Here is an 11,663-nt window from a genome sequence, read left to right as displayed (position 1 = left end):
AAGCAAAGAAAGCATGGTATTAAAATAAGATAAGACCGAATGAATCGCTTCGCTTTCCAAGTCAGCCAGGTGTGGCCAACCTTTCTCCTTTTTCCCAAAAGCAATGCAAGTGGTGCAAAGTCGTAGAAATCAAAGTCCAAAGACGTCACCTGCACTTTGTTTTGTTCATCACGTTTATTGGGGCCTGTTTGGCTGTCACCTAACCAACCTTTTTGTCATGCATGATGGACGTACGTGACTGCACCTCGTTCTCTCCAACACATGTTGTAATTATATACAGTGCCTACAGCATCCGAGCTCTGTGGGGCCAGCGTGCTGCATGTAACATCCACGCCATCCATGAGGTGGGTCCATCCATATTAGCGTGTGGGGCCAAAAATCAGCCCGATCCACAACTCAAGTGGGGCACACCACAGGGAAAATGTGGAGGGGAGGCCAACCGTATGTTTGTATGTGGGTCCCATCATGGGGGGCGTGTGTATTCTGTCTAACCCTTTCAAAACTCAAATGGGACACAACGCAAGATCATCTGGTCATTTTCTCGACTGGGGATTCGAACCTGAGTTAACTCGGACGAGTCCGACTCCGAGTCTTAAAACTATGGTGATTTTATATTTTTCCTCGTCGTGTGGCCCACCTTAGTTTTTGGATTGAGCTAATTTTTTGGATGTACGGTGAACATGTGAAGAATCTACTAATGGATGGAGTGGATTTCAAACGCACAGCATGGCGGGCCCCATATAGGTGGGGTGTTGCACGCGCTGCAGATAAAAGGTGCTGTTGATGAGGACTTGGGTCAATTCGTAGGTAGGTCTGTTAGCCCACACGGAGAAGCTCACCAACCCTTAAATGGAGTGTCTACGTGTGAAACATCAGAGCCGTGCATAAGGTTGGCCCCACCCTGGAATGATATAGTCATGCCGCTTTGCTCATCAAGTGGGCCACGTGCGTTTTTGAATTTGGATGCTGTCAAGTTTTTCCAATCCATCAGATGTAAGGGGAACGGCTATACATGCATGGTGGGGCCCACCTCATGCACGGCTTAAATTCCAACGCACATGCATGCGCCTGGGGTAGGCCACGGTCTAGATTCCAATCAAAAGAACCCAATTTACTTTGCTGACTGTCAAACCAGATATCCCGTTTACAGCCCCGAGGTATGTATACAGAAGAGAAGTACGGCTCGCCTCGCAAGTGGAAATGAGGATCACGTGTGAAAGGTGGGAGACGCTCATCAGGCGATTTCCCACTGTTCAGATGCCATATCTTAGATCAGCACAGCTTGATCATCAGGTGGAGCGTACATGTACATAGGATTTGGACATTATTGGTAAATGTCTCTTAACATTTCATCTACTTTGTACAGGTGCGGTTCACCTGATGATCATATCAGCCTAGTTTCAAGACATGGCATATAATCGCTGGGTCTAGCCCTGATGAGCAGCTACGATATCACACACGTGTTTTATTGGTTACACGTGCCTGCACTTGTATACATTGCTCGAACTGAGAATATCCTCTGTTTGCTCGGGTTGTCAGTTTGTATGGACGACGCCTATGGTCCGGCGGTCGTTATGAGAGCGTCTAGTGCACGGACAGTTGACGTGGGCTCCACACCAGCACTGTCGTGGTACCAGTGCCATGTGACCCATTCATCTTATCTCTACTATATTATATATATATATATATATATATATATATATATATATATATATATATATATATATATATATATAGATAAGGCTAATAGCCTTTTAGACAAATTTACCCCTGTAATTAGTCTTCGCAACAGTGGTCAGAAGGTAAATTTGACCGCACCCACTTTTCCTCTTCGCCCACCTCAAGAGCGGACCGTGGAATTCTCTGTGAGGCCCACCATGTCGTATACGGAAAATCCACTCCGTCATCAGATGAGAACCATTATTTGAACCGTGCAAAAGCCTGGTTAAAAGCTTACATGGCCCGCAACAATGACAACAATGTAAAATTGCACCCAAAACCACTAAGTTTACAGTATGGCCCACCTTTATATATATATATATATATGAGTTTGATTTTTGTATATGCTCTTTGTCCTGGGTGAGTTAGACCAGACGAACAAGAATGACGAAAGATACACCACCTGGTGGCCATACACGTCATCCCATTCTCACTATTCAATGTGGTGTGACACATCTGAGCTGTGGATCTAACTGAATTTTGACGTCAGGACCCAACAGAACCTACGATGAGAAGGGAACTTGTTGGATAGAGTGGACTTTACTTTTAAAACATGGTGGACCCACGTTTTTCTCACGATTGGACGTTCCGTGTAGGATTTCTTAGCGCCTGCATATCATCCATCACACTACCAGAGTATCAAAGTTTTCCTAGTTCAAACATGCATGGACTGTATCCAGGGCAGGTGGCGCTTACCCTTTTTTTTTTCTTTTTTTTTTTTACACACCACCACACTCACGCCGTGGTGGAATTTCACCACCTATAGGTACTCGAACCCTCAATCAGGTGTTGAAACTCCTGAGAGTCTACCACCGGAGTAAGAGTATTAAGGACCCACAGGTAGCGCTTACCTTTCACTGTTCTACATCATTCATCTGGTGGGCCTCACTTTGGAAACAATGGACCCAAAAACTCGATCAAACCATTCCAGATTCCACCTATTTTATCTCTTGCATATGCAGTATTGGCTTCCCTTCTTTTTTTTTCTTGTTTTTTTTTTTAAAAGCACCCGTTTCCAAGATTTGGATGGCTGGGAGTGCCTGATATGTTGGTGTTTTTCAGTTAAACCACCATCATGCCGTAGGCTTCAAATCACATCTACATTTGGCTGACTAGGGCGCTGCTAATTCGACAACCGTTGCCCATCCACATGCTAGCACACGTGCTAATATGGAATGCGTGTGCAAGATCTACGCTTTCCATCTAGCTGGAAATAATGCATCGATCTACTGGCCCAAAAATTAAGTGGCTTCACTCATTTGGGCCACAATGTAACTGATTATTAAAACATTTTTTGTAGCCGTCCATTTGTTTAGTATGGAACGGGCTGATTTACATAGTCCACCTGGTGGAAAGATCTCATCAAGTACACGTTTTCCATCTGTTCAAAAATATTTCAACAGTCTATTCATGATAGATGCATGTCAGCAGGCCAGCCTGTAATTTTAGTGACCACAAGGGCCCTCCTGACCATTTCCACGGAGGGCTTCTGCCTCTTGAATGCTGACTGCTCAAATTTCTTAACCATCCATCCGGATCCTTATTGGGGCCATTGGATAGACGTTCCAGATTTTGTGCTGGCCTGCTGAAATGCATCAATTACGACTCTTTTGCAATATAAATCTCTGCAAACAAAAAATCATCCCTCAATATCGACAACCATGTATTTTAAAATTTTTGAGATTATTTTGTCAGCCAGAATATAACTAACTTTCAGGCCCGAAAAATAAACAAAGCCTAACGTGGACCTCCATTTCAATTTTCCTATTGAAGCCTAGCCCCAGACCAAAATCCAGGCCCCTCTACGCAAGTTTTACAGGCCAGCTGAAGAAAAACGGTCATTTCCAATCACGAGATTATGTTTTTTTTTTTTTTTTTAAATCATGGGTCTACTCAATGACTTTGATTTGTCCATGGGGTTGAATTTTACAACAGCCATGTCATGTGGCCTCTTAATATCAAGGTACTAACAGTCAATACCAACCTACTGCTTTAAACAACTATTTTCCGACTTGAAACATGAACGGGGAAAAACATACCACATCATCACACCCAATCTGAAGTTATCCTGGGCAAAACATACCTAATGGATTATCATCATCATCCCCAATTTGAATATGTTCAATCAAGCCACAGCTAGATAAAAGACCTTGTGAGTTCTAAAGTTCTCAGGATACAGACCAACACTGAAATTCCAATGGGGCTAAATTTGCAGAACATCAATAGCTATAATTTGGTGATTGACAAATCAGTTCATGATCCATACTCATATACCTCGGCAGCGGAATGTGCATAAATGGCTCCCAAACTCTGCTATGACATCCACCAGTCCTCCATAGCCCCCAACTGCAGTCACCTGGACAGTAAAAATCCATAGTTCCATATGAATATGGGAAGCATGCTCAAATCGAGTTACATAGTCAAACCCCAGTACTAAAAGGGGGCTTGATAATACTTCCATAGTCATTCAATGATAAAACATTTGAGAAACTTAGATAAATCCAATGACGTCAAATTCGTGAAGCAAAACAAGTGGATATTAGGATCTGACAATCAAAACTCAAAATAAATAATAACCTTTACTATTATAGTTTATCCAAACTCCCATACACATGCACAGCCAAAATAGAAATGGCGAAATGATGGGAAAGCAAACATCTAGAAAATTGAAGATATCTTAATGTTTGGGATGAATGTATACATGCAGAAGCCGCAGCAAAATCTGCATATATGACTAGCGTACAACTTTGCACAGTATACACAGGCTCTCAATTCTGACAAGTAGGCCCCACTGGTCTGTTGAGCCCCACCATCTAGAAAATTGAAGAGATTTTAATCTTTGAGATGAATGTACACATGCAGAAGCTGCAAGCAAAATCCACATATATGACTAGGATACGACACATGGGCACACATCTTTGCACAGTATACAGGTTCTCAATTCTGACAAGTGAGCTCCACTGTTTTGGTAATCCAGACCACTGGTCTGTTGAGTCCCACCATGGATGGAGAGTGCTCAGAAAATTTCACAGATTGGAAGGTCCCAGTGACCAATATTAGGACTTTTTCAGTTGAATGTGGACCAATACTGTATTTCTCTTTTCCAATTTTTTTTTAAATTTTTTTTCTGTTAGCTTGTTAGTACACAACACTGTCAGTTCACACTTCACTGTTAGCCACCCCCACTAGGGATCGATACCAAGACCTCAGTGTTGAAACGAGGTATCTTTCACTAAGTCTACCACTTGAGCTATGGATCAGGGTGTCTTTTTCTCTTTTCCAACTATCTCTTGGGAAAAATAATCTAAAGGTTAGATTGCCCAATCAAAAAGATTTTTCTGGCATAGCCCATCCAGAGTGGGACAAAACAGACCAATGGTCTGCATTACTAAACCAAGGGCCCCACTTGTCAGAACTGAAACCTGTGTAAACCGTGCAAAAATGTGGGCCATGTATTATATACTTCAGTGCCCATTTTGTCCTCCATGATGTAACAATAACTGGATATGAGGTCTTTGACACAGTAACTGTAGGAAACTTGACATACATAGTACATACTATCATTGTAGTTGCAGCATTATCTTTAAAGGCAAACGTATCAGAAAAAAGAGGTTTGCTAATCTCACAAACATGTATAGACAAGCCCATTACAAACTGGGATGTTTCGTAACCATCCAAGCCATTCATAAGGTAGGCTCCACCATAGATCCCCTTGCCAAGAAATCAGGCCAGTCCCCTCATCAAGTGGGCCACCATGAAAAATAAATGGAAAGCTAAACAACTTTTCTAGCCATCCATTTATTTTGTATAATGGTGTAGTCGATGAGTGGGCTGACCTAGTTTTTAGGCCCAAGCATCTACATGGTGAAGGCCCACCTGATGGATGGCTCACATCTTGCACACACGCATCAGCAGGGCATGTGTGTCAGCATGTAGATGGACTAGGCCATACGGGTATGTAGCGAACCTCCTAAAATATTCAGAAAAAGTATATTAAATAAACCTATACACAAAAAAAATAAAATCAAACCATTGTTCAGGCAATTGCCATGTCAACTTGGTCAATGACAAGAAGGAACAAAAGACAACAATATAAAGGACACTAGTAACCTCCACACAGAAAACAACTACAACATCTTTAACAAAAAGATAGCTCTGCCAAACAACGGATCGTCACACATTCCTCTGATTTATGAGAACCTTCCCAGATTTCACATGAAATGTGGGAAGCGTAAAATCTCAATCATGGCATAAGAACCTTTCCAGCTTAGAAAATAAAATGTGGATGAGACAATCTTGACCATAAGCACCACATTTGGGAATGGAGGCTGAACAATGTACCGAGGAACCCGAATCTCAAACAGATGCTTATTGTATTCAGAAACTGCTAGTGGTTGTTCATTATAGCCACTTGTATCTATAGCAATGGATAGGTATAATCAGATTGAGGGAAACAAGCAGTTTTTGTCAGCTATGGAAATGTTGGAGCAGCATTTCCTCCTTATCATATATAACACAGGCATCGATCCATCTGCATGAGCAATAGGGCTGGCAATGGGCAGGCCTCGGGCCTGGATTTTGAACTGGTTAGTACGGACTTGCCAGGCTGGGCCTATTCAGAATATCGGTTTTGCCTGGCCCAGGCACAGCCCATTGCCAGCCCTAATGAGCAACCTCAATGAAATGCAACTATTCACAACATGAGTCACATCCATGGATGCAAGAAACTTTTGAATGTAAATGCATAGAGAACATGCAAAGAAAAATGTAGTAATTCCATAGGCTGCAAAATCCATATATGGCAGAGATTCATGCTTTTACTCGATGGAAAAAAGATGCTTGATAACCAAAGAAGATGGAAACAGAACATACACCCGATGGATGTAGAGATGCAGAAAATGCTGACTGAGGAGCACATTGTATCTGTGAGAGAACGATCCCGTTAATGTTGAAACGCGTGAGAAAAGGTTCAGCTCCAACAGCTAGAATCTGAACAAAAGATGAGGACCCATGTTTACTTGGGAAGACAAGACATAAAGAAAGTCTAGAACCTCCGTATTACTGAAGGTAATATTTGAGAAGAGAATAATGGATCAAAATTTTCGAAATTGCAGGCAGTGCATATTGATTCACTTAATCCATGCGAGATATTTTCTCTAATTAAAGGATAAGAATCATCACATTGAAGGAATATTGAAACAGTCATACTGAATACATGTATTAGTTAGAGAACATGGCTGTGAGTGTACGTGCAGAGCACAATACTGATGGTGTATATCTCTTAGTTATCTTTTAGTAATTGTTGATTTGTTTTCGTTCAAATGATAATTATCTCATTATCTCTTTGTAATAAGAAGATTATTTATAAAGTGCCAAGGAGAGATATATATACTACAACTTAAGGGCCATTTTTTCTGTAACGGCTGGTACATAGTGCAATTGTTTTTGAAAGACCAACAATTTTGAGGTCCAAAAAGTCATTGAACAGAAAAACAATGGTTCTTCACTGATATTAAATCAATTTCCGATGCCATTACTTTACTATGCACTTGGAAATGGTTGCTGCCAAAACTAGAAGAATTTTGAATGAAATTTCATTTCTGATTTTTTTTTTAAAAAAAATGAGAAAGAAGAATTAAAGGCAGTTCAAATCTTCCATTGTTATTTCATAAACTTGGAGATGGTTGCTGCCAAAACTAGAAGAATTTTGAATGAAATTTCATTTCTGATATATAAAAAAATGAGAATGAAGAATTAAAGGCAGTTCGAATCTTCCATTGTTATTTTATAAACTCAAAATTTAACATTAAAGGGTCCAACTTGATTGTATCAGCTACAAATCAGCATCACTTTCAAACTGGATTAGGAGATAACTTTTGATGCAGTGCATATATTTGAACTTACATGATTATCATCAAACAACACATCTTGAGTTGGGGAATGAGTGTCTATTTTCAAAATACACTCAGATGAAGGAAGACTCCAAAACGATAAACTCCTACCACTGCCACAAACCTGAAAGAATGAGAATATGTTAACCAATAGGTCATGGTGTAGGAGTAAATAAATGAGCAATTATCATGACCAAGCAAAACACTAGGCAAAAAATTTACTTGCATAAAGTGGGCCAAATGCATCAAGGATAGGCATTTAGGTGCACTCATCCAAAATTTTATTATTAAAAGTAGGCAAAAGTGATGGTTTACCCTCTTTTTTCAAAACAAAAAAAAAATCCTATAATGGTCCATTTCGCTTCAATTTGTCAAATCCCACAAATCTTTTGTTTTAATTCCCAAAATAGACCTAGATCTAGTCTACAAGCTTCCTCTACAGTCTAAATGAAAACGAAGAGGAAATTTATAAACTAATTTTAAGTTTTGGATACCTCCTGAGAGAATGGATGATAGAAGTATGCCTTGGAAAGTCAATACGTGTGATTCGACATTGATTATCTATAACTCCTTTTCGATGAATAGAATTATCTTGTTCTATTAATCGTGTGTGAAATTTAGTGATTTATGTTTAAGGGCTAAAAAGGTTCTTTAATTGAGTTTCTTTAGAGGGCCCACGGGAAAGAGCGAAATGAACACAACACCTAATGTGGCTAAGCGAGAGTTCTGGACACAGTTCTTAAATAACCAAAAATCCATAACTACTCTAGCAGGTTTGGGCAACCTGAGATCAGTTTTGTGGTTATCTTGTGTGATGTAGAACCAACAATGAGTTGTGATGGATTAATCTCCAACATTAGGCATCTTGTTGCCTATGCCCTTCACCATATGGGAGTGCAACTATACGCTTGTATCAGTGTTTTCAGTAGCGTTGAAGTGTAGCGTGTAGCGTACATTACATAGTGTAGCATAGTGAAAACGCCACGCAGCGTAATTCCCTAGTAGCGTAAGCTACATGTTATGTAGCGTAAGCTATAGTGCATGTAGCGTACGCTACATGTAGCATAGCGTAGTGTGTAGCATGGACAGCGTAAGCTACCTGAAATCTCATTTTTTAAAAGTTTTTTTCTATGTTAGTTTAACACCTATTTTAAAATGGTCATGACTTATACCTATGACACATGGCACTACGTTAAACTAATCCAGACCATCCAAATTGTGGTCTATATAATGAATTTGTGATGTTTCAATTAAAAAGAAGAAGTCATACTTAGAGTTAGAGATGTCTAAAGGTAGAGAGAGAGAGAGAGAGAGAGAGAGAGAGATTTGTAGCACGCTACACGCTATAGAGGGCCAAACGCCACGCTATACGCTGTATGCTATTTAAAACACTGGCTTGTATACAAGCACTGATATTGGGCTTAATTGGACACTCGCATTGGAGGATCACATCAAGTCTCTCAACAAAAAGGTCGTCCATGCTCAAGATTGGATTTACTTGATCGTGCACTAGTTTCGACTAATCCTTAGACCTGAGGTTACAAAAGGACTTCATGGTCCTAGTGTGATAGCTTTGACACACTTTTCTAGGACACTTTAGTGGCCAACATATGGGTGTGCTTGAGGACATGCATTAGTATCCAGTAGAAGCTTAACACCAACATGGGATCCACTAGTCTTGACAGATTGTGGATAAATCTTGTCGATTGGACCATCCATCATCCCTAACATAGCCGGCCAGCATCTCAAAATATTTTTAAAAGGTATCCCAAACATTTTTTAAAGTGATCTATTGATTTCATTGCTGAATTGTTTTATCAAGTTTGTATGGAAATATGCTGGTTGGATCTTTTAGTGCTCTACCTCATGGACCTGCATGGGATTTTAGGCCAAGAGTAGGCACCACTGATGGTGGAAGGATTTGGATCAAATTTGTTTGGTACTAGCAAAGATTTTATTTATGCATATCAGTAAAAGAAGAGCACGAAGAGCCAATATGTACAAGCCAAAGCGTCCATAGTAACTATATTTTTTACATCTATTGGAATATTATTCGACCATTCTTAATAATGATTGGTTGCTCCGATCACTCTTAATAATGATTGGCTGCTGATGAAGCCAAAAGGTCTGCAGCAACATTAGCCGCCTTGTATATGTGGTGAGCATTCCAACCATTCATTAGTCCCGGCATGATCCCACACCTGCAAAACGAGGAGCTACTTTCGAGCTTGGGGCTATCTGTTGGGTAAGATCTTGAATAGTTGGTGATGAGTCACCTTGAGTTTCAACATGTTGAATACTCTTGTTTATGAGATGACGAATGCAGATGTATAGACCAACACTCAGCAAATAGGACTGATTTGGTGTTCAATCCTATAGAACAAGCCCCAACGCATCTGCTTAGGTGGTCCAGAACAATTGTCGCTGCACCTGCCCAATTGTGCAGTATCCACAGAACCATCAAATTTAATGTGGAATCCGAGTCCAGGAGGCATCCATTTGATTGAATAGAGAGTTGGTCAATGAAGGGTGACATTACATTGGTTCCAGCAAACAAGGCGGTGTAGGTAGGTAGGAGAACAGGCATATTTTTTAGGGAGGATATGTTTTAGAGAGAGAGAGAGAGAGAGAGAGAGAGAGAGAGACCATCCCTCCTCCCTCATCTTCCAGTCCACCTAGTGGACAACTCTCCGTGGTTCTCCAATCACATCCCCCTATTGTAACTTCCAAATGCTTCCCTTTGTTGGAAATAGATCAGGGAAAGGCCTTCATCAAAGAAGGGAAAGGCATTGGATCTACATTAGAGGACAGTCATAGGTATGATCTCAACTGTCCAATCTTAGTTTTTTGAAATTACGATTTCATCCACATTAGATATAAAGGATTAAAACATAGAAAATTTTAAAATTGTCCTAGAACTCTAGTTCCACACATCCAAACAAGGAAAACTTTTATAAGACAACTATTCAATCAACTCTGCTTTAACAGGTAGCATATTGAGGGTTAGAAGGTAACATGAGCAGAGGATGAATGGTTGCAAAGATCAGGATGTTGAGGATATGGAGGGGCTAGGAGATAGTATTAAGAATGCAATCATCCGAAGCAGCCTAAGATTAGTCCCAAAAAGAGAAAACAGTGTGGAGCATATTGAGATGGCTCAGTATGTGCAACAAAATTCGGAGATGTTTCCAGTAAGGATGAGTAATTATGATTATAGTTGGTGAGCCTGATAAGAGGATGAGAGGGAGACCTAAAAGGATTTGGAACAAGAGGATGAGAAGGAATATGATTATATGAAGGCATGTTCACTCACCAAGGACATGACCTTAGGAATGATTGGTGAAACGGGAGTATTGACTCATAAAGCAGGCCACAAATTGCTAGGACAGGGCTCTGATGATGACGGTCATAATTACTGAATAAATTTTGTTATATTTCAGTATATAACATATCATTTAATTAAAAATATATTTACAGAACAGATAATAAGGAAAATAGTTGCAAGCATGGTTAAATGACTCGGTGATTTAGATCGACTTGTTCTGTCTCAATTCGAGTCACGCCTTGCGTCAGTCAGGAATGAATCGGAGCATCAAACCAGATCAGGTCCAATGTCATCCGAATCTTAAAACCACAATTGCAGCACTAAGAATCATAACATTATAGGCCCACAAAAACAAAGCATTGACCGCTACTGGAAAAATTCCTATTAGATCAAAGGAAGGTAGAAAATATATAGTGAACATGAAACTTAATTACAAATACTGCATGTCTTAAAAAAATGAACTCTTACCAACCAGTTTTCACTTGTATCAATAGCAATGCAACTGACCCATGAGGAGGCTTTCTTCAACTTGGGATCATTTTCTGGATTTATAACTTGAATACATTTTCCACTTCTGCAATCTAACAGTTACATATCACCATAAAACACAAGGCAATAAGCAGGGCTGAAGTGAAATTAAAATATTTCACAGAAGCTACCAGACTTATAAAAAGAAGAATCAACAGCAACCTTCTTGCAGTACATAGGAAGTTTAAAGATACAACAAA

At 40.0% G+C, this 11,663-nt stretch overlaps 1 protein-coding gene across 2 annotated transcripts in view; it reads right to left on the bottom strand.

Moving 5' to 3' along the window:
* Positions 1-3,777: 3,777 nt before the first annotated feature.
* The window catches only part of LOC131222802 (THO complex subunit 6), a 30,705-nt gene continuing 22,819 nt past the window's right edge, over positions 3,778-11,663 (bottom strand). The window contains exons 10-13 of one of the 2 annotated variants that reach the window (XM_058218000.1): positions 11,404-11,516; positions 7,624-7,734; positions 6,592-6,708; positions 3,778-4,075 (exon numbers count right to left, since the gene is read on the bottom strand). In XM_058218000.1, the coding sequence (XP_058073983.1) occupies positions 3,986-4,075; positions 6,592-6,708; positions 7,624-7,734; positions 11,404-11,516 (431 nt within the window). In that variant the 3' untranslated portion in view covers positions 3,778-3,985. The remainder of the gene's footprint in view (positions 4,076-6,591; positions 6,709-7,623; positions 7,735-11,403; positions 11,517-11,663) is intronic. The other variant, XM_058218001.1, reaches the window with a different exon arrangement.

The sequence above is a fragment of the Magnolia sinica genome, chromosome 13, assembly GCF_029962835.1.
Source record: "Magnolia sinica isolate HGM2019 chromosome 13, MsV1, whole genome shotgun sequence".
NCBI lineage: Eukaryota > Viridiplantae > Streptophyta > Magnoliopsida > Magnoliales > Magnoliaceae > Magnolia > Magnolia sinica.
The sequence above is the reverse complement of the archived record's forward strand: the minus strand, read 5'-3'. Positions and strand labels throughout refer to the sequence as shown.